Raw genomic sequence first — 24,929 nt, 5'->3', positions numbered from 1 at the left:
TGTTTCCTTTACTGTGCAGAAGCTTTTGATTTTGATGAAGTCCCAGAAGTTTATTTTCACTTTTGTTTCCTTTGCCTTTGGAGACATATCTTGAAAGAAGTTGCTGTGGCTGATATCGAAGAGATGACTGCCTATGTTCTCCTCTAGGATTCTGATGGATTCCTGTCTCACGTTGAGGTCTTTTATCCATTTTGAGTTGATCTTTGTGTACGGTGTAAGAGAATAGTTGAGTTTCATTCTTCTACATATAGCTGTCCAGTTTTCTCAGTGCAGTCTTTTTCAGATTCTTTCTCACTCTCATTGACTCTCTCTCTCTGAAATAAATAAATGAAATATTTTTAAAAATAATAATATTACACTGTCTGTGAACTACCTGGAATTTTAAAAATCTTGGAAGGAAAATATATGTGTGTGTCTCATTAAAATAATGAGTCTGAAAAGAAACAATGATAGATGTGAAAATTTTGCACAGCTCAGCATGATCAGCTTATTTAAATAAATGTAGAAATGTTTTGCTATCAAATACTACATTAAAACTAGAGAGTGCCTGGGTGGCACAGATGGTTAAGTGTCTGCCTTCAGCTCAAGTCATGAAACAGGTATCCTGGAATCCAGCTGAGAAGGGAGTCTGGTTCTCCCTCTGCCCCTTCTCCTGCTCATGTGTGTGCATTCTCTCTCTACCTCTCCCTCAAATAAATAAATAAAAAGCTTTTTTAAAAATCATGTTGTAGAAAACTATTTAATGGCTCAAAAATCATAATAATTATAATAATAAATAAAAATAAATTAACCAAGACTAAATTTTTTTTCTATTAGAACAGCATAACATATGTCTTGGTGTATTCAGTCTGTTCTCAACTGGAAGCAGTACATGTAATTCTGTATCGTCTCTCTAATTTTCTAAGTAAGCAGATTTCCTGTAGTTCACGAAGTAGGTTGTAGACAAGCTTTTTTTTTTTTTAGACAAGCTTTTTAATAGAAGACAAGAGAAAAGGAAAGGAAAGAATAACAGAAAACTTCATCAAAATTAAATGTCATTATGTGAAACTTTGTTTCAGTTCTTTATGGGGATGGGACAGGGTATATGCTGCAATGTATATTGTTTCCCTACTATGGGTCACTATCAAAAAGTGTGAAAGACACTGCTCTAAGTGACTCTACCCTAGCCACTTAGATATTCTCCTCTCATTCACACTCCATGGCTGAACTGCTGTGCAAAACAAATCGTTCAAGACATGAAACCTATGGAAGAGGCAATTTATCACAGTTATAATAGAGCCATTTAAAAGGAAGTACTGTGGGCGCTTGGGTGGCTCACTCTTTAAGCATCTGCCTTCAGCTCAGTCTTGTTCCCAGGGTCCTAGGATCAAGCCCTGCATTAGGCTACCTGCTTGGAGGGAAGCCTGCCTCTCCATCTCCCACCCCTCTGCTTGTGTTCCTTCTCTTGCTGTCTCTCTCTCTCTCTCTGCCAATAAATAAAATCTTTTTAAAAATAAATAAAAATAAAAGTAATATATGGTGACAGATGTTAACTACATTTATTGTGGTTATTATTTTGCAATATATACAAATACTGAATCATTATTTTGTATGCCCAAAACTAACAATATTATATTTCATTTATAACTCAGTAAAGGAAAGAAGAAAAATTAATGAATTAATAGGACAGCAGTAAGGGAAATTAGAAGGAGACAGAGCAGCAAGTGAAGGGAAGTGGGAAAAGGGAAGGCACCCCCCCCCATTGCTCTCTTTTAAATGGCTCTATTATAACTGTAATAAATTGCCTCTTCCACAGGTTTCAGGTCTTGCACAACTTGACATGATGAAGGAGGAATGATGGCACAGGGAGAAGGAGAAGGAAGAAAGCCTGAAAAATGAGAGGGAAGGGGGTTAGAGATCTTCCTAGCCCAGAGGTCCTAAGTGACTGAGGAAAAATGAAGAAGTAGAAGAGAAAAGGGAATGAGAATTTCCTGGGTTTGAATAGTATAATACTAACCAAGGAGAAAGAGCAGTTTCTCAGTTCCTTTTGTTCTAAGAATACATGGCTACTACCCAGATATTCACCCACTGGGCTCCAGTATGTGTGTTCTCAAAGATTCTGTGTATGTGCTCTCAAAGATACTGTCATCCTGGCACAGCACTGGCAAAAGACCCACACAAGGGGTAGAACATGGGCAAGCTGCAGCATACAATAAGAAGACTTAGTTCATGTCTGTCAGCAAATCCCCCCATTGAGTAAGGGATTCCTTTAAAAAGAGAGTGAGACAGCTCTCCCTGTTCTGAAGTCCTTAAAGAAGTCTACCTTCTTTTGCATTTCTAACAATTATTTCACACAAATGTTATTCCTTTGGAATTAAGGTTCAAAATCATTATAATCTTAGATTTAAAATACTTCATATGTAACTCCTTCTCTATTTTCAAAAGTGAAAGTCCTTCCCTCCTAAATGAAACATAAAAATAGACTCAATATCAGCATGTATAGTCAAATCAAGATAGAACAAACAAGAGCTTTTTTTTGCATTTGACCACCAGTAATGAACATCAGGAATCAATAAGGGCTCTTCACAATACTGGCATCACTTAAGAGATCTTCCTGTAATTCACTAGCTGTCTGCATACTCTCCTCATTGCCACCTTCATTTCTTGATTCCTGAATGTATAGATGACCGGATTCAGGAAGGGAGTGAGAACAGCATCAAAGATGGCCAGAAACTTATCCAGGTGTATGGTGGGAGTTGGCCATGTATAAAAAAAAATCAAAGGACCAAAGAACAAGAATACCACAGTGATGTGAGCTGAGAGTGTGGACAGAGCCTTGGATGAACCAGCTGAAGAGTGTTTCTGAACAGTGAGAATGATGATGATATAGGAAATGATCAGTATGAAGAAGGAGCCAACAGAAATGAACCCACTATTGGCTGTGACCATAAACTCTAGTTGGTAGGTGTCTGTGCAGGCAAGTTTGATGAACCGAGGCAGGTCACAATAAAAACTGTCCAATACATTAGGACCACAGAAGGGCAAGTTTACCACAAAAGCCAGTTGCATCACAGAGTGGATGAGGCCAGTCATCCAGGCAGCCACTAAAAAGAAGATGCACATTCTTGGGCTCATGATGGTCAGATAGTGGAGAGGCTTACATATGGCAACGTATCTGTCAAAGGCCATGGCAATGAGCAGCACCATCTCCACACCACCAATGACGTGGATAAAGAAGATTTGAGCGATGCAGCCACCAAAGGAGATGACCTTATGCTTTCTGAAAAGATCATAAATCATCTTGGGAGAAGTGACTGAAGAAACTCCCAGGTCAATGAAGGAGAGGTTGGCCAACAGAAAGTACATGGGGGAGTGCAAGTGAGGGTCACAAGTCACAGTGAGCATGATGAGGGAGTTTCCCATCATGCTTGCCACATAAAACGTGGAGGAGAACACAAAAAGGAGAAGTTGGATCTCCCAGGAGTTGGTGAGTCCCAGAAACACAAACTCTGACACCACAGAGTGATTCATTCTATCCATTGGCTTTGTTGGCACGGCTCCCTGAAGAAGGACAATAGGGGAAAATGACAATTATACTAATTATGTTAATAGATTGGGAGAGAAGTCAAAAACATGAAAGCCTGTTTGTACTATAGCATTAGGACCTACCTGCTATGTTTATGGCCTCTCAACTGCGATTATCCAGAAGAATTGGAGCTATCTTGTGGAGCTGCTCTCTACCACCAGGTCGTCTTTGCATTTGATACCCTGTGCTTCCTCTCAGGGTTGATGCCATGATTCCTCATTCATGAGATATAACATAGTCAGCATGAGCCAAACCTTTTGATTTGGGGTTCAAAACTAATACAATCTGGCCCCAGTCACATAGAACTAATCACTGTTGCAATCCCTTCCAAGTCCATAAGCATTTTTTTGGAAGACAGACCTTTCTTCTCTTCCATCCCAGCCCCTCACTCAGGGAATATATTCATCTTTAATATTACTTGAATGTTTACAACATGTACAAAGTCTTGCTTTATTATTACTAGCATAGCCACCAAGTTTTCTCTACATTTAATTCTCTGCTTCCTCCCAGAGTAGATATTATGATGCTTTTCATGAGATACAAGATTAGTCAACTTGGGTAATAACAATTTAACACCAAATTCTTTTCCTTTTTAAGATTTTATTTATACATTTGAGAGAGAGAGAGAATGAGAAAGCACACAAGAGGGGAGAGGGGCAGGCAGAGGGAGAAGCAGACTCCCTGCTGAGCTGGGAGCCCATGTCGGACTCCATCCAGGGACTCCATCCTGGGACTCCAGGATCATGACCTGAGTCAAAGGCAGTTGCTTAACCAAATGAGCCACCCAGGCACCCTCAGCACCAAATTCTTTTGATTTTTGATTTAAGACTAATAGAGCCTGCTTCTAGTCACACAAAACTCTTTACCATTTCTACACTATTTCATTCACTTCCAAAAATACAAGGCTTACACTGACAGACTCTTTCAAGGTTTACTAAATTTTAACTATATCTGTGAGATCTTGTTTTATGTCATTAGCATTTAATTTACTATGTCTTGTGTTTTAGTATTCTAAGTACAGTTCTAACTCACCAAAAGACTGTAAACTCCTTGAAAGCAGAGATTATGACTTATTTGTACTTAGATTCCCTGAAGTAATGAAGAAGAGCAGGTCCATAAACTGTGAGGAGTTTTCATCATGCTAAGCACATAAATTGAGAGTGCTAAGAAACTTAGCAATTTCACATCATATTTGCAATTTCACAACAAAACCCAGATTATGATTTTGTATTTACTAGACTATCACTACATGAAGGATGGGGGTGGGGAGAGGAACTTATGTCTTTGCCATTTGAGAACAACTGCCCTAGAATACTGAACACATGATCTGAGAAGGCTAAACCATAGGCATCATGGTGCAATGAGAAGTATTTTCTTTAAACCTCTTTGTAAGGACTTACCACATTACCTTGCAATTTTAATTTAGAGGAGCAACATAACATATTGGAAAGAACATTGATTTTGGATTCACAAAACCAAGAGTTATGCTCTGGTTCAGCCACTACATTGATATTGGGCAAGTTGATTAAATTCTTGAACCTCAGTTTATCTAAGAAATTGAGTTAATACTAATTTCTCTGAGTAATTTGTAAAGGTAAATTTGCCATCATGTATTCAATGTGTAAATATTTAGCAAATGTTGATTTTACTTCCTTTTATTTTGCTTGTCCTTAATAGTGTTCAACACATGAGATAAATGAATGAATATGAAAATAAAATGGCACTGGCTAGCACATAGTATCAAAATTTCATATCTAAAAGATATTACTTTTTTATTATTGTTATGTTCAATTAGCCAACATATAGTACATCATTAGTTTTTGATGTAGTGTTCAATGATTCATTAGTTGCATGTAACACCCAGTGCTCATCACATCACATGCCCTCTTTAATACTCATCACCCAGTTACTCCATCCTCCCCCCCTTTCTGTAACCCTCAGTTTGTTTTCCAGAGTATTCCAACAATAAATTATTTATGATTATCTCCTTCCACATAATAGATATAATAGTCATAATCTTTTAGAGATCAAGATAAATACCATCCTGTGTAGATTAAATATATTTGCTCTCAAAAATCACTGTATTTCTTTATAGTACTTTCCACAAATGTAATTCATTGATTTTTTGTTTGTTTGTTCTCCTTCCTGATGTTACTACAACCCCCACAGAGTAAAGAACTTCATCTGTCTTATTGTCCCATATATCCCAAAACCCCACCAGCTAAAAAATAAGAATTTGTAAATATTTCAGGAAATAAATATTTCAGGAAATAAATATTTGCTGAAAGAAGAAGATATATTTGGATGATTACAAAAATGTGTCCAATTATATAAGGAATACAGGTAAAGAGACTGCATAGTTCCTAAGCAACAGAGAAGATAGAAAACAAAGGATTCTGGAAGAGAAAATGATTCAGAAAAAAAGAATAAATAAACAAAATTAAAATGGAAATTTTACTTATTTTTTTAAAGGTTTTATTTATTTATTTGACAGAGAGAGAGTGATCACAAGTAGGCAGAGAAGCAGGCAGAGAGAGGGGGGAAGCAGGCTCCCTGCTTAGCAGAGATCCCGATGTAGGGCTCGATCCCAGGACCCTGAGATCATGACCTGAGCTGAAGGCAGAGGCTTAACCCACTGAGCCACCTAGGTGCCCCTAAAATGGAAATTTTAAAAGGATGAAGAAATTAGGAAAATATATGTATAATAATGAAGAAAAGAAGGCTACAGCTTACTTAAGTAAAAGGTAGTTGATGAGGTTATGATTTGCATTATTTTCTGGACCCACTCTTCACAAATTCTGTAATCACAAATGTAGCATTTTATCTCCAAGTGTCTTTTAGATGCTAAGGCTCTTGTGAAAGTGTCTCAATAAGCCTTTATCAGCTACACTTATAGAGCCATGGATTCATTTGCATTTTTGCTCTCTAGTCTCCATCAACCACATAAGAGCTGAGAATTTTAGGAAAAGTGATTTTAAAGCAGAACAAGATCTGAACATGACACAGGATGCACTAAAAAGATAAAAATACATCCTGAAATTTCAGGGAATACATAAACTTGAAAAGTTTGGGTCCTCAAAAATTTAAAGTGACATGAGACAGGGTCATATCCAAAGCTCCATCCAAAACAAAATTCAAAGATAGAGACACAAAAATGTGTTTATTCACCTAAAAGTTATCAAATACAGGGAAAAATTCCTGAATGATGGTATTTTGAACTCACCTTCTCCTATATATTTACTATGCTTTGAAATAACTTTTCTTAAACATATTTATTTTACCCATAATTTTGTAACTAATTAAATATCCATGGTGCAAAAGACAAGGTCTAACTCTTTGTCTTCTGTTGTGATTAATCCTTTATCTTGATCTGAATGGAACTCATTAATCCTCCAAACAGATCCCCAGACTTCAATCCTGTATAGATGAAGGAAATATTGGGAACTGAAGTTCTAAATAATAGTTATCAAGGTGACAAGGATCTAAAGACAGTTGTTGGGTTTGAAAAAGGTACTAATCTAAATCACCATCAATATAAAAGTTCTCAGTATAAAAATATTGTGAGTTTAACATCTCCCTCAGCTCACACCTTCTGCATTTTTATCTTTCAAATTGTCACAAAACCTTCTTTATACTCAAATAAAATCTGCCTTCTCTAGTTTCACTTTTTATCACTCTGGGCAAAATATATCTTGAAAAGGACTTTTCAAATAACCATTTCTGTACACAATTGCAACAAATTAAGTCAACCCTGAGTTTTCTGTTTGCAAGAGTCAACAAACTCATTATTTTTTATTTTTCCCATTAGAATATTTTTCTTCCTTCTGTGCAAAACAAAAAATCTCATTTGTCAGCCTTCTTTAAACCTTTCTTCTTTCTATTTATAACTTAAAGATAAAATTCATATAAAACACTCTAATTCCAAACCATTAAGGGACCAGAAAGATTAGTTAATCTCTTAGTAGCTTTATCAGGCTTTTTTAATCTTTCACATCATATTTTAAAATGCTGTTACATTATAAATTATTTATTCAGCTTTGGGATTTGGGGTCTCTATGTCTTCTATTTTTATTGAAATGTCTATGAAATCCCTTTCCATCTTATGAACTTGACAAGTTTCTGATAAATTTGCTTCCCTTTTCACAGAAGATGATCAATTTACACCCATCTCTTTTGAAAAGCTAATGGTGGGGAAATATAATTATCCTTGTTATCTTCCTGTGTCATCAGTCTTTCTCATCTGTTGATCAAGTGGCAGAGGGTGAGAAACATTTATATAACCAGCACAGACTGATTAATTGCAACCTATGCTGAATACAAAATATTACAAAACCATTTGACTGTTTCTAATGTCTTGCACATTTCCCAAAGTTCAATGTGATTCCAGCTAAAAGTCAAGGTCAGTTAATCTTTTCCAAAATGTCAACCAGCTTTTTCACAATTATTCTTCTATACTTTTGAATTCCTTATCCCAAACACTATCGTCTTTGCTTTAGGATAACACTCATGCACTTGAGGATATGACTCATAGTCACAGCAATTCCAACAACAAAATCATGTTTAAAATTAAAGCCACTTTTTCCATTACTGAATTTATTTCCATCCTTCTATTTTACCTGTATAAAGGGAAGGGCATCTTCAGGAAGTTTAAAATTTTTCCTATGTTTCTAATAAAGTGCCCTATTAAAATCCTGCCATTAGAAGAAATGAAGCTTCTTACAGCTCAAGAATACTATAACCAAGTGATACGGCAAAAATATGATAGTTTAGAAGGAACTCTTGGATCAGGGGACTTTACTCCCTAGAGAACTATTTGGTTTGACCAGGGAAACCAGTGATCTAAAACTCATAATAAGACACTAGAGAAGAAGAAGGAAATAAAGTGCAATATTTTTGTTTAATATCTTTTTGCTGTTTTGTTGGGAATAAATATTGGTAATTACCCATTAGAATTAATCTCCAAAAATAGTTAAATATTAACTTAGAAAAATTGTGATCATCTTAATCATCTCCAAAAAAGCCACTGTGCTTAATTTTTTAGTATAATTTAAATGATAGAAGAAGGTACATTCAACTTCATTTTTATGCGATCGTTATTTTGAATCATTACAGATGTATACAAAGATTTAACTATGCAGTAATTAATTCCAGTGAATGGAGCTTAAAAGTGAATAAAACAGCTATACTTCCACCACTAATAAGGGAACACAATGTCTGGAAAATTTCTCCTGTTTCTAGAGGAAACATATTCTATAACAGGAATAGCACCCAACTCACATACTGATTCTGGTTGGTATTATTTGATATGACCAATAGATCCAATGTTCATGTGCCAACACCTTCTTTTCTTTAAAAATGTGGATCCAGGGGTTCCTGGGTGGCTCAGTGGGTTAAAGCCTCTGCCCTCGGCTCAGGTGATGATCCCAGGGTCCTGGGTTTGAGCCTCGCATCAGGCTCTCTGCTCAACAGGGAGCCTGCTTTCTCCTCTTTCTCTCTGCCTGCCTCTCTGCCTAGTTGTGATCTCTGCCTGTCAAACAAATAAATAAAATCTTTTAAAAATTAAAAAATAAAAAATAAAAACATGGATCCAGGGGAGCCTGGGTGGCTTTGTCGTTAAACGTCTGACTTGGGTTCAGGTCATGATCCCAGGGTCATGGGATCAAGCCCCGCATGGGGCTCCCTGCTGGCAGGAAACCTACTTCTCCTTCTCCCACTCCCCCTGCTTGTGTTCCCTATCTTGCTGTGTCCCTCTGTATCAAATAAAGAAAGAAATTTTTAAACGATAAAAATTAAAAAATAAAAAAAACATAGATCCATGGTATGATGTGATATATTGTGTTATCATGTGTCTGTATTTCACTTGAACTGTAATCCTTGGGGGAAATGGTTGGTCCAAAACTGCAAAAAAAAAAAAAGTTGTATTACGATTATCCAATTGATGCTTGCTATAAACATCACATATTTTCTTTTTTCACTACCAAATTTCCTAATACTACAAGGATGCCAAGTAGGATAGTCCAAGTACAAGGATTACTTGCAGAAAGAAAACCTTTCCAGATCTGCATCCTGCTCAAGCTGAGAGCCTTTCACATATTTTAGTACATGAGTTGGGTGTATTCCTATTATAGAATATGTTTCCTCTAGAAACAGGAGAAATTTTCCAGACATTGTGCTCCCTTATTAATGGTGGAAAGCACAAGGTTTAGTAATTTTCCTTCACTTTAAGAGGATGTCCAGCCATTCCCCAGACCACTAAACTCCAACAGGTTTTTTCAAACTTGATTCAGGATAAATGACAAACAAAATTGTATTTATTTAAAGTTTACAATGCGATGACCTATTATACTGTATAATAATTGCCAAGATCAAGAAAACTAACGGATCAATAACCTCATATAGTAAACTCTTGAAACTGTCTGTCTGTCTCTGTGTATGTCTGTCTGTGATAAAAATGGTTTAGATTTACTCTTAGCAACCTTCAAGTGCGCAATACCATATTATTAACTATAGTCACCACACTATACATTAGATCTTTTGAACTTATCTTCTTAACAATTGAGAATTTGCACACTTTGACCTATATCTCCCCATTTCGGCCTCCCATAAAGCCCTGAAAACCACCATTCTATTATCTGTATCTATAAAATCAGCTTCTTTTTTTTTTAATTACTCCACATATAAGTGATACTGTACACTATTTGTCTTTCTCTGCTTGACTTATGACAGTTAGCATAATGGTCTCCAGGCTTATGTTATCACAAATAGCAAGATTTTCCTTTCATGGCTGAATATTCCAGTTTGTATATATACCACATTTTCTTTATTCATTCATCCACTGAAAGAAATTTTACATTGTTTTCATGTCTTGGCTACTGTGAGTAATGCTACAGTGAAGATGAGTGTAGATACCTCTTCAAGATCCTGATTTCAGTGCGCCTGGGTGGCTCAGTGGGTTAAAGCCTCTGCCTTTGGCTTAGGTCATGATCCCAGGGTCCTGGGATCAAGGCCCGCATTGGGCTCTGCTCAGCAGGGAGCCTGTTTCCCCTCCTCTCTCTCTGCCTGCATCTCTTCCTACTTGTGTTCTCTGTCTGTCAAGTAAATAAATAATATCTTTTAAAAAAAAAATCCTGATTTCATTCCTTTCAGCATATATCCAGAAGTAGAATTGCTAGATTATATTGTAGTTCTGTATTCGATTTTTTGCGAAACCACCATGTTGTTCTTTGTAAACCTTCATAATGTTTACTGTAAATTAGCAGCTATACCAGTTTGCATTTCAACCATGAGTACAAGAAGGTTCCCTTTCCTCCACATCCTTGCTACCATTTATTTCTTGTCTTATTTTCTTGTCTTTTGTTCAGTAACCACTCTTAGGTGTGAGGGGAATCTCATTGTGGTTTTGATTTGCATTTCCCTGATGATTAGTGATGGTGAGCAGCTTTTCTTGGATATGTTGTCCATTTGTAGGTCTTATTTGGGAAAATGTCTATTCAGGGGGGAGACAAGATGGCGGGGAAGTAGGAAGAGTTGCCCTTTCAACCTGTACCCTAAAGTGAGCTGATTACCTTCCAAAGAACTCTGTTCACCCACGAAATCAGCCTGAGATCAGAATTATACACGTCTGGCTCTCTACAGGGACAGAAGATGCCAGTGGGCAGGTAAAGCGGAGTAGGAACATCGGACTGATACCGGAAGATAAACAAAAGGGGGAGGGAGCTACCAGTGGTGACTGATTGGAAAGTAATACCCCTAATACTAGAGTGCCCTGCATCTGGGGACCAGCATTAACTTGGAGACTGGTTGAAAGCACTCAGAAAGAGCAAAGGATCGCCGAGGGGAGGGGGGCAAAATTGTGGGAATCAGGGCAGCTACAGACAGGGGCTTAAGTCCCGGGACCCAGGACAGCCTCCCCTGACACTGAGCCAGAGAGAGTGCGGTGGAGAAACCAGGTCTTGGTCCCTGAGCTGCCAGCGTGCCCGAGAACTTGTGGGGTCTGGCTCCTGTGAGGGGCTGGGAGCCTCGCCAGCCAGCAGCGGTACTACAGACCCTGAGATGTGCGCACCCCTCACTCTCCCCTAAGAGAGGTGCACGCAAGCCTGGCACTCTTAGACGCAGAAAGACCAAACACTCCCAGTGCGGGCCAGTGGGAAAATCTCAGTGTGCGATCATGGCTTGGAACCTCTCTGGCAGTTTGGAGCTGCCCAGACAGCCACCGCTGCCATGGTTTTGGGTACAAGCAGAAGATCCTGTGTCCCCAGGGACTGCGACTCAGAACCTGCTCTGCCAGTGGCCAAGGGGGAATTTACTGGGGCTCTGCAACACCCACAGGGTACCAGACTGAGGCTTCTCTCTGAGAGGGGGGTCAGGGTGCAGTTTGCTTTCCTCTAAACTTACAAAAACCATCAAAAGCAGTGAAGGCGAGAGAGGGAGGGAAAAAAAAGTGAACAAACATAAAAACCTCCAGAGAACAAAAGCCTGAAAAAACAGTTTCCTCAGAGCCCACCCCCTTGAGGAGGGCCGGAGGATTTAACTCAGGGAACATCACTGACTGAAAACCCGCGTGGCAGGCCCCTCCCCCAGATAACCAACAAGGAAAGGGAAAAAAAACAGACTACAAGAGAACAACCACCACTACTTCATAGGACAACTTTTATTTTTAATTCGTTCCCACTATTCTGGCTCATTTTTTTATATAGATAATTTTTTAACCTATTTACCATCACAGTGAGATGTCCAGTACATCAAATTCCATAATAACCTTCTAACCTGAACTTTTTGATACATACACCTGTGTTTTTCTTTTGCATTTCTGTTTTTTAATTTCTTTTTTTTTATTTTAGTTTAGTTCAGTCTAGTTTATTCCTTTTCTATTTTTATTTTCTAGTATTCATATAGAGTTAAACTTCAAAGTAATCCCCTTTCCCCAATCAATACTACCCCTATAGGTAAACCAATTTTTAATCCCCCTTTATCTTAGGAAAGTTGAGTCCTTTAAGAAAGATATCAAGATACATCCAGGAAGAATCAAAACAACCTGCCTCCCCTACACTGAGAATTTATTACCACTCTCCCATCTTTTTCTTCCACCAGTGTTTCTGTGTTTTTGTGTTTGTCCTGATAGTATATATCTTACACATGGGGTTCTTTTTGACGAGGTTCTTCCTTTATTTGCTTATATATATTTTTTTCTTTTGTCATATACTTTTATCAGTTTTTTTGTTTGTCTGTTTTTGTTTGTATACTTCATAAATCTTACCTTGGGGCCCATCTGGGCTGAACCTTCTCTTTTATCTTCCCTCTCTTTCCTATCTCTCTTTCTCTCTTTTTTTTCTTTTTCTTTTCCTTTTACTCTCATTAGGGTGGGGAATCCTGATTGCTCAGAAGCGTTCCAGGGTGAACCTTGACTGCACCACGGTCGATACATCCAGCTACATCCGTTCAGCCATCTCTCACCAAAATGACTAGGAGGAGGAATGCCCAACAGAAGAAAAATACAGAGGATGGACCTTCTGCAACAGAGCTAATGGCTATCACATAGACTATATGACGGAAAGAGTATTCAGGCTAACAATTATCCAAGTAATAGCTGGGTTGGAGAAAGCCATGGATGACCAAATGGAATTGATTAGGGCTGAACTGAAAGCAATGAGAGATGATGTTCACAATGTTAGGGTTGAGTTGAAAGCTACCAGGGATGAGATTCACAATGCTCTCAATGAGTTCCAATCTAATCTAAATTCTCTCAAAGCTAGGGTAACTAAAGCAGAAGATAGAATTAGTGATCTGGAGGACAAACAGATAGAAAGGATCAAAAGGAAGCCTGGAACAAACAGCTTAGAAGCCACAAAAACAGAATCAGGGAAATAAATGATGCCATGAAACATTTCAATGTCAGAATTATTGGAATTCCTGAAAGGGAGGAGAAAGAAAGAAGTCTAGAAGATATAGTGGAACAAGTTCTTCATGAAAATTTTCCCAATCTCGCGAATGGAACCAGCATTCATGTACGAGAGGCTGAACAGTCTCCACCCAAGATTATAGATTCCAGAAAAACATCAAGGCATCTGATAGTCAAATTGAGGAATCATAATTGTAAATACAATCTCTTGAAAGCCGCTAGGACAAAGAGGCTCTTTACTTACAGAGGAAAGCCCATCAGAATAACGTCAGACCTGTTCACAGAGACCTGGCAAGCCAGAAAGGGCTGGCAAGATATATTCAGAGAGTTGAATGAGAAGAACATGCAGCCAAGAATACTTTATCTAGCAAGACTGACATTCAAAATGGATGAGAGATAAAGAGTTTCCAAGACCGGCAAGGCTTAAAAGACTATGCAACCACCAAGCCAACACTGCAGGAAATATTAAGGGGGGGTTCTATAAAAGAGGAAAAATACTAAGAATAGCATTGAACAGAAATATAGTGAAAATCTACAGAAAGAAAGACTTCAAAGGTAACATGATGTCAATAAAAACATATCTATCAATAATCACTCTCACTGTGAATGGCCTAAATGTGCCATAAAACGGCACAAGGTTGCAGATTGGATAAAACGACAGGACCCATCCATATTTTGTCTACAAGAGACCCATTGTGAACCTAAAGATAAACCCAGACTGAAAGTGAAGGGATAGAGAAGCATCTTTCATGCCAATGGGCCTCAAAAGAAGACCAGGGTAGCGATTCTCATATCAGACAATTTAGATATTAGGCTGTAGTCAGAAATACAGAAGGACACTACATCATTCTTTTTTTTTTCTTTTCTATGTTTGCATTATTTTTTTTCTTTATCATTCTTTTTAATATTTTATTTTTTATAAACATATAATATATTTTTATCCCCCAGGGTACAGGTCTGTGAATCGCCAGGTTTACACACTTCACAGCACTCACCAAAGCACATACCCTCCCCAATGTCCATAACCCCATCCCCCTTCTCCCAATTCCCCTCCCCCCAGCAAACCTCTGTTTTGTGAGATTAAGAATCACTTATGGTTTGTCTCCCTCCCAATCCCATCTTGTTTCATTTATTCTTCTCCTACCCCCTTAAGCCCCCATGTTGCATCACCACTTCCTCATATCAGGGAGATCATATGATAGTTGTCTTTCTCTGCTTGACTTATTTTGCTAAGCATGATATGCTCTAGTTCCATCCGCGTTGTCGCAAATAGCAAAATTTCATTTCTTTTGATGGCTGCATAGCATTCCATTGTGTATATATACCACATCTTTTTTATCCATTCGTCTGTTGATGGACATCTAGGTTCTTTCCATAGTTTGGCTATTGTGCACATTGCTGCTATAAACATTCGGGTGCACGTGACCCTTTGGATCACTACGTTTGTATCTTTAGGATAAATACCCAGTAGAGGACACTACATAATTCTTAAAGGGACTATCCACCAAGATGATCTAACAATTGTAAATATCTATGCCCCCAATATGGGAGCAGCCAATTACATAAGAAAACTGTTAATCAAGATAAAGAGTCATTTGATAGGAATACACTAATAGTAGGAGATCTTAACACGCCTCTCTCAGAAATAGACAGATCATCGAAGCAGAAAATTAATAAAGAAACAAGAGCATTGAATGACACATTGGACCAGATGGACCTCATAGATATTTACAGAACACTCCACCCTAAAACTACAGAATACTCATTGTCTCAAGTGCACATGGAACCTTCTCCAGAATAGACCACATACTGGGTCACAAATCAGGACTCAACTGATACCAAAAGACTGAGATTATTCCCTGCACATTCTCAGATCACAATGCTTTGAAACTGGAGCTCAATCACAAGAAAAAGTTCGGAAGGAACTCAAACACCTGGAAGCTAAAGACCACCTTGCTTAAGAATGCTTGGATCAACCAGGAGATCAAAGAAGAACTGAAACAATTCATGGAAACCAATGAGAATGAAGACACTTCGGTCCAAAACCTATGGGATACAGCAAAGGCGGTCCTAAGGGGAAAATACATAGCCATCCAAGCCTCCCTCAAAAAAAATTGAAAAATCTAGAAAACACCAGCTGTCTCTACACCTTAAAGAACTGGAGGATCAACAACAAATCAAACCAACTCCACACATAAGAAGGGAAATCATCAAGATTAGAGCTGAGATCAATGAGGGAGAAACCAGAGATACAGTAGAACGTATCAATGAAACTAGAAGCTGGTTTTTAGAAAAAATCAATAAGATCGATAAGCCACTGGCTACACTAATCCAAAAGAAAAGAGATAAAGCCCAAATTCATAAAATTATGAATGAAAAGGGAGAGATCATAACGAACACCAAGGAAGTAGAAACAATCATCAGAAGTTATTACAAACAGTTATATGCCAATAAGCTTAGCAACCTAGATGAAATGGATGCATTCCTGGAAAAATATAAACTCCCAAAATTGAACCAAGAAGAAATCAACAACCTGAATAGACTGATATCTAGTAATGAGATTGAAGCAGTGATCAAAAACCTCCCAAAAAACAAGAGCCCAGGACCTGACAGATTCCCTGGGGAATTCTACCAAACCTTCAAAGAAGAAATAACACCTATTCTCCTGAAGCTGTTTCAAAAAATTGAAGCAGAAGGAAAACTTCCAGACTCTTTCTATGAAGCCAACATTACCCTGATCCCCAAACCAGGCAAAGATCCTACCAAAAAGGAGAATTTCAGACCAATATCACTGATGAATATGGATGCGAAGATTCTCAACAAGATCCTAGCAAACAGGATCCAACAGAACATTAAAAAGATTATCCACCATGACCAGGTGGGATTCATCCCTGGGCTACAAGGATGCTTCAACATTCACAAATCAATCAATGTGATAGAACAAATTAATAAGAGAAGACAGAAGAACCACATGGTCCTCTCAATTGATGCAGAAAAAGCATTTGACAAAATCCAGCATCCATTCCTGATTAAAACGCTTCAAAGTTTAGGGATAGAGGGAACATTCCTGAACTTCATCAAATCTATCTATGAAAGACCCACAGCAAATAGCATCCTCAATGGGAAAAAGCTTGCAGCCTTCCCGTTGAGATCAGGAACTCGCCAAGGATGCCCACCCTCACCACTCTTGTTCAACATAGTATTAGAAGTCCTAGCAACAGCAATCAGAAAACAAAGAGAAATAAAAGGTGTCCAAATTGGCAATGAAGAAGTCAAACTCTCTCTATTCGCAGATGACATGATTCTTTATATGGAAAACCCAAAAGACTCCACCCCCAAACTACTAGAACTCATACAGCAATTCAGCAACGGGGCAGGATAAAAGTCAATGTGCAGAAATCAGTGGCTTTCTTATACACTAACAATGAAAATACAGAAAGGGAAATTAGAGAATTGATTCCATTTACTATAGCACCAAGAACCATAAGATACCTGGGAATAAACCTAACCAAAGAGGTAAAGGATCTGTACTTGAGGAACTACAGAACACTCATGAAAGAAATTGAAGAAGACACAAATAGATGGAAGACCATTCCATGCTCTTGAATCAGAAGAATAAACATTGTTAAAATGTCTATACTGCCTAGAGCAATCTATACTTTTAATGCCATTCCGATCAAAATTCCACCGGTATTCTTCAAAGAGCTGGAGCAAATAATCCAAAAATTTGTATGGAACCAGAAGAGACCCCGAATCGCTAAGGAAATGTTGAAAAACAAAAATAAAGCTGGCGGCATCACGTTACCTGATTTCAAGCTTTATTACAAAGCTGTGATCACCAAGACAGCATGGTACTGGCATAAAAACAGACACATAGACCAGTGGAACAGAGTAGAGAGCCCAGATATGGACCCTCTACTCTATGGTCAATTAATCTTCGACAAAACAGGAAAAAATATACAGTGGAAAAAAGACAGTCTCTTCAATAAATGGTGCTGGGAAAACTGGACAGCTATATGTAGAAGAATGAAGCTCGACCATTCTCTTACACCGTACACAAAGATAAACTCAAAATGGATAAAAGACCTCAACATGAGACAGTAATCCATCGGAACCCTAGAGGAGAACATAGGCAGTAACCTCTTTGATATCAGCCACAGCAACTTCTTTCAAGATATGTCTCAAAAGGCAAAGGAAACAAAAGCGAAAATAAACTTTTGGGACTTCATCAAGATCAAAAGCTTCTGCACAGCAAAGGAAACAGTCAAGAAAACAAAGAGGCAACCCACAGAATGGGAGACAATACTTGCAAATGACAGTACAGATGAAAGGTTGATATCCAGGATCTATAATGAACTCCTCAAAATCAACACACACAAAACAGACCATCATATCAAAAAATGGGCAGAAGATATGAACAGACACTTCTCCAATGAAAACATACAAAAGGCTTTCAGACACATGAAAAAATGTTCATCATCGCTAGCCATCAGGGAGATTCAAATTAAAACCACATTGAGATATCACTTTACACAACAGTTAGAATGGCCAAAATTAGCAAAACAGGAAACAACATGTGTTGGAGAGGATGTGGAGAAAGGGGAACCCTCTTACACTGTTGGTGGGAATGCAAGTTGGTGCAGTTACTTTGGAGAACAGTGTGGAGATTCCTCAAGAAATTAAAAATAGAGCTTCCCTATGACCCTGCCATTGCACTCCTGGGTATTTACCCCAAAGATACAGATGTCGTGAAAAGAAGGGCCATCTGTACCCCAATGTTTATAGCAGCAATGGCCACGGTCGCCAAACTGTGGAAAGAACCAAGATGCCCTTCAACAGACAAATGGATAAGGAATACGTGGTCCATATACACTATGATTATGCCTCCATCAGAAAGGATGAATACCCAACTTTTGTAGCAACATGGACGGGACTGGAAGAGATTATGCTGAGTGAAATAAGTCAAGCAGAGAGAGTCAATTATCATATGGTTTCACTTATTTGTGGAGCAAAACAAATAGCATGGAGGACAAGGGGAGACAAAGAGGAGAAAGGAGTTGAGGGAAATTGGAAGGGGAGGTGAACCATGAGAGACTATGGACTCTGAAAAACAATCTGAGAATTTTGAAGGGGCGTGAGGTGGGAGGTTGGGGGAACCAGGTGGTGGGTATTATAGAGGGCACGGATTGCATGGAGCACTGGATGTGGTGCAAAAACAATGAATACGGTTACACTGAAAAAAATAAAATAATTTAAAAAAAGAAAAATGTGTATTCAGGTCTTTTATCCTTTTTTAATTAGATTAATTGCTTTTTGCTATGAGTTCTATTACTTTGTCATTATTTTGCATAATAACCCCTTATCAGGTATAGAATTTGCAAGTATTTTTCCCTTTGTGTAAGTTGCCTTTTCAATTTATTGATTCTTTTCTTTTGCATGGAATCTCTTCATATTGATACCTTCCCAATTATTTATTTTAGCTTTTGTTGCCTGTGTATTTGGGTGTCTTATCCAAAAAATCATTCCTAAGACCAAAGTCAAGGTCTTTGCTGGTGTTTTCTCCTACAGTTAAGTCTTTGATCCATATCTCTGAATTCCTAAAATTTTAATGACATGAAAATTTCCCTATTCTTTATGCAATTTATTCACTCCTTGACAACTTATATGTACAACCTAAGCATGAATATCCTTGCTATTTCTTCCTTATCTGGTTTGACAGCATAGTGTCTTTAATATAGTAGACAGTCTTAAATATATATAAACCATCCAGATGGTCCATTTCTCTTCAGACTATGACAAAGGGTAGAACAATAAATATATACTGATGGCCTTTCCGTATGAATTGTTTCTAACTCTACTTTCTGAGAGAGATGGAAAAGAAAATTTATCAGATCAATGACCATATATCATACACCCAAGGCTGTATTAATCAGCTCTACAGTGCCTGGGTGGCTCAGTCACTTAAATGTCTGCCTTCTGCTCAGATCATGATCCCAGGATCTTGGGATGGAGTCCCTTATTGGGGGGGGGGGTCCCTTCTCAGTGGGGAGTCTGCATCTCCCTCTGCCTCTGCCACTCCCCCTGCTTGTGTTCTCTCCCTCTTTCAAATAAATAAATAAAATCTTTAAAAAATAAAAATTCTGCTCTAGCAACAATACCACCTTTAGTATATCAACTGCAATTGAGGCTACTACTGGGTTGAGTTTACAGTAGTCCATTATCATTTTCTAAGATCTGCCTGACTTTTGTAGGGGCCAGAGTGGTGAATTAAATAGAGGATGGCGATCACCATTCCTATACTGTTTGGGTATCTTATTGCCACCCCATCCCTGCAGAATATAATGTCCCTTTTTTTCTTAAATACTGTCTGAGTGTGTGGATGTGACAGGCTCAGTAGCTTCTACTCTACAATACCTGAAACCCACAGGGCAAGGAAACAGAATAAGAGTTGTACCAACAACCAAGTGTGTCCATTCAAATTATACATCCAGGAAATGGCATAATGATCACAGGGTGGGAGGGGTGTCATTTGGTGGACCCACTATGCACCAGATCTAGATTTGGACGCTGTATATAGTTAATTCCCACTTGCCACCCTTCAAATAAAGGACCACAATAACCTTTTAGGGATTTGAGTATCCGTTTCAACTCAGATTCTATGCCCAACAGTCCTCCAACTGTTGCGATATTCCTTTATTCCTAGTGTATGATTATGCAAGTACATGGTCAAGGGTACCTTTGGAGAAAGTACTGAGAGGATCATTGTCATGTATACTCGTTGAGATATCACACAGCCCTTCACACAGCCCTTCCTACTGGCATTTTTGTTAAAGCAATCAATCTTGGTGATGCCATGCCCCCCAGCCCCTCCCAGAAGGGTACAGCTAGGGGTTGTCTAAGTAAGTTACACATAATAGATCCATTCAGATATCTTCTTGAGCCTTTAGGCTCCTTCCTCTACAATATATCAAGGGAAATCTGGCATTTCAACTTCCTGATAGTAGTGAGTGCCTTGTACAAAATGCCCCATTGGTTTTACATACACAAAAAAATTTGTGAATTTACTAACCCCATAAATACTGGGTTTTGGTGGTGAGGAATTCTCCAGAGGAAGCCCACAAGAAGGAATTGTTTCCAAGTAAAGGAGTTATTCTGTTATCTTTTATTACCAGAGATGAATTATAGTGCAAGAGTTAAGATTACAGATCCTGCGTCAAAACCACAAGGCTTTGTGTACAGTCTGATTACTTAATGCAACTTAAGAATATTTAAAATATTTAAGAATATTTAAAATCTTCATGCCTCAGAGCCCTCCTGTGTAAAAATGGGGATAGTGAGAGTATCTACTCCATAAGATTCAAGGTAAAGCCCTGAGAACAATACCTAGTTTGTAACAATCACCATTTGAGTCACCTCACTTATTACCTCCCCTAGAACACAAATGATGACAGACAATCATAATTTCATTGCCTCATGAAGGAAACTTCAATTGGTGTGTGCATCCCATTCCATTGTCTAGTAATTTTGTTAAATAACAAGCTGCTCAATGTATGGGGGGAAACCCTTCATGGATATTCTATAAATATTTCATTTTTCTGAAATATTTTAATTTCTCTTTCTGGGAGAGGTACAATGATCTTAGTGTCACTTCCTTAAGCAGAGTAAAAGTTAATCAATGACTTCTTTCCCACAAAAGAAATACCATGATTAGTTGTAAGTATCTGGGGGGACTTCAGGCCTACAAAATAGAACTTAATGAAAAGTCTCTGGTTACCTCTATAGACAAAAGAATCCTGCTTAATGAATTCTAAACATGTTTTTTATAACTAATGCAATAGTTTAAGATTCAGCTTTAGTAGGACCTGAACAAGAAACATATGGTCACGGTAGAAAGTAAAAAAAGATTTAGAAATGATAAGGAAGTGCTCGGTGCTCACTGAGAAATTTATAAGAAAAAAGCAATACACATTAAGTGCTGTAAACTCTTACATTAGAGAGACCTATAGGAAAAAGCTGACAGAGTAAACTATGTTCAGAAATTCAAAATGCAAAACTGATTCGAAAGTGAATGGACACTGACATGCAAACAGGGTCGAGGCTTCCAGTGCCTGGCTCTCTGATAAATTCTGTTCTAACATTGTGCTAAATGCTATCACCCCTCATCTCCTGGGTTATAGCTAGTGCAACAGAAGGGATTAAAGGCAATGATGTTGGGGCATCTGGGTGGCTCAGTGAGTTAACCCTCTGCCTTCAGCTCCGGTCATGATCTCAGGGTCCTGGGATCGAGCCCTGCACTGGGCTCTCTGCTCAGCAGGGAGCCTCCCCCTCTCTTTCTGCCTGCCTCTCCACATACTTGTGCGCTCTCTCTCTCTCTGTGTCAAATAAATAAATAAAATCTTTTTTTAAAATAGACAATGAGGTTGGTAATCCAATCTAGCTTTAAAATCTATAATTCTCACATAGGATTAAAAATTTCTTACACTGTCACATAGAGAAAACAATCTAGCAACAAAGAGAATTAAAATCAAGGTATAAACTCAAGCAAGCAGATGAAGGATAATATAAATGCATAATTTGTCTATCAATAGAATAATCTGTTTAGGAAAAACATCAAACTTTATTATTTACTCAATTACATTATGGCATTCTCCTAACCATGTAGGTTTCAAAACATATTATTCACTTTTTAGCACTTTGACATACAGAGTATCAATGAAAAACATGACTTCTAACTTAATGGTGAAATAGATACCATAATATCATAGATAGTAGATTTCTAGACATATAAGATGTCCTAAGTGTAATGGATTTTTCTGAAATTGCATAATATCTTTTCTACAACCAGCATGAGGGAAATCTGTGATTTCACATCTTCATAGCCATCTGTTCATGAAATCTTCCTGTAACGCACAAGACGACCACACAGTCTCCTCATTGCCACTTTCATCTCTCTGTTCCTGAATGTGTAGATGACTGGATTCAGAAAAGGAGTGATAACTGCATCAAAAATAGCAAGATATTTATCCAGGTTTGATGTGGGAGAAGGCCATGTGTAGAAAAACATCAATGGCCCAAAGAACAAAACCACTACAGTGATATGAGCCGATAGTGTGGAGACAGCCTTGGATGAGCCACCAGAGGAATGTTTCCAAACAGTAAACAAAATGAAGACATATGAAAAGACCAGCAGGATAAAAGACCCCACAGAAATGAGCCCACTATTGACAGTAACCATGAACTCCAATTCTTGAGTGTTTGTGCAGGCAAGCCTGAGGAGCCGGGGAAGGTCACAATAAAAACTATCCAATACATTAGGGCCACAAAAAGGCAAATCTACCACAAAAACTAATTGAACCAATGAATGAATGAGGCCAATTACCCAAGAAGTTACTAAAAAGAATAGACACATCTTTGAGCTCATGATGCTCAAGTAGTGCAGAGGCTTACATATGGCCACATATCTGTCAAAGGCCATGGCTATAAGCAGCACCATCTCTGTGCCCCCAACTGCATGGCTAAAGAAGATCTGCATAATACATCCACAAAAAGAGATGGCTTTATGCTTCTTAAAAATATCACAAATCATTTTAGGGGCTGTGACTGAGCAAAACAACATATCAATGACAGAGAGGTTAGCCAGGAGGAAATACATAGGGGAATGCAGATGAGCATCCAAGGTTACAGTGAACACAATGACAAGGTTTCCCATCATGCTTGCCAAGTAGAATAAAAAGGAGAAAACAAAAAGGAGAAGTTGGATCTCCCATGAATTCGTGAGTCCAAGGAACACAAACTCTGATACTATCGACTGGTTCATTCTGTCCATTGCCTCAAACAACAGGATCAGTTGTCATGTTTCCCTAAAAGAAGACAGAAAATGGAAAAAATTGCCTAGGCAAGTATTAGTGTTCACAAAAGGAAGTCTCCAGCCATGAAAACAGTCATATTAACAACTTCATAGCCAAATAATCTTCATTACATGTACATTGGACTTCTACTTATAGGAGCTAGCTGGTTCCCAATACCAGCATGGATTCAAAACTGCTACAACTAAGTGAATTTCATCCGTGGACCTGTTTCCCTTCTGTTTTCTTCACTATCACATGGCTATTTCATATTTCTCCTCCCCTGCATTCTACTTCAATAACATACAAGGTCAACTTCAAATACTTTTGACTATGATTTCTTATGAATGGATAGGATTTCAGCCACTTATATGAACTACCTAACAATTCATACACGGCACATAGCTTTCAAAGTCTCTGTCCCATTAATCCTCTTGCTTGCTTAGACTCTACACATATTCTTTCTTTCAGCTTTCAAAATTTCTCATTCTATTCTCTACTGTCCCATTTTCAGTGTCCCAGTTCAAATTCTCCCTCCCTTGTGAAATCTTCCAGATACGCTTCAGTCTCTCTACTCTCTCTGCACTGTTAGCGTTGATTTCATTCTGCCTCTCCTGATTATATAAGTTTCCATTTCTCAAATTAATGGGTAGTTTCTTGGTTACAGGAATCATCAAGTTCATATGAGTATAGCCCACCTCCATCACAATCACCAGTGGTGACTAACACAACAAGTTATTTAATGAGTGCTTCACACTGGCTGAATGAAGGAAGAAATTAAAGGGACTGAAGAATGACTCCTGCAGTTAAGATAGTTTATCTTAATCCACCAAAGTTCACATTAATCATGTATTTTGTGGTACCAGTCAGGAATTATCATAGGATCCCAAGCCTCATCATGCAATTGTTTAGCTACCCAATATAATTATTTCACAAGAGAACTCTATCACCAAATGAAATATGGAGTCTCAGCTGTTAATTTAAAATAGCCAATAGAAAGACTTTTAAATACTTTTCAAATGGAAAAAAGTTTTATCTTTTAATTATACTTACTTCCCAAAAAATTCACAATTTCTAACATAACACATGAATTGACCTGAGGCAAATAATCTCCACTAGTAGACGGATAAAGATAGTCATTGAATCCCCAAAGATAAGAACTCTGCCACATAACAGTATTTTTTCCTTTTCAAAATACATTTGGAATGGATAAAAGAATAAAGGGAAAAGAAAACTGGTGAAAATAGCCAGACAGTATCTGTGTCTGCAATTGAGAGAGGGTCACAATTAGTTAGAGGGATAATGGGCACAAAAAAGAACTAAGGGACATTAGCTGAATTGCAGCAGGGGTAGCTAGGACACAATTACAGTTTTTTAAGAATTTTAAAAAAAAAAACTTGCCAGAAATAAATCATCAGAAGTCCTCTGCTCAGTGGCTGTTTCTGATTTAGTACAACTCCGTGACTCCATGTTAAACCAATGAAATAATTTATATAGAAAGAAGTATACAAGGTGACCTCCTCATTATCCCAAAGTCAGTTGGTGGGAGGGTGTACAGAGTATCAAGAACCCATGGCTCCCACTGAATGTTCTTTGCCCGAAATAGAAATTCGTATTAGTT

The 24,929-nt window shown here is 38.1% G+C and overlaps 2 protein-coding genes across 2 annotated transcripts; both read right to left on the bottom strand.

Moving 5' to 3' along the window:
• Positions 1 to 2,580: 2,580 nt before the first annotated feature.
• LOC122893203 (olfactory receptor 4F3/4F16/4F29-like) lies at positions 2,581 to 3,519 on the bottom strand. Its single transcript, XM_044230071.1, has one exon. The coding sequence runs from the start codon at positions 3,517 to 3,519 to the stop codon at positions 2,581 to 2,583; it is 939 nt and encodes a 312-aa protein (XP_044086006.1).
• An 18,831-nt stretch (positions 3,520 to 22,350) lies between these two features.
• Positions 22,351 to 23,289, bottom strand: LOC122893288 (olfactory receptor 4F15). The gene has a single exon (XM_044230199.1). The coding sequence runs from the start codon at positions 23,287 to 23,289 to the stop codon at positions 22,351 to 22,353; it is 939 nt and encodes a 312-aa protein (XP_044086134.1).
• Positions 23,290 to 24,929: the final 1,640 nt, after the last annotated feature.

This window comes from Neovison vison, chromosome 13, assembly GCF_020171115.1.
Source record: "Neovison vison isolate M4711 chromosome 13, ASM_NN_V1, whole genome shotgun sequence".
NCBI classification, from domain to species: domain Eukaryota; kingdom Metazoa; phylum Chordata; class Mammalia; order Carnivora; family Mustelidae; genus Neogale; species Neogale vison.
This window is presented reverse-complemented; position numbering and strand designations above follow the sequence as displayed.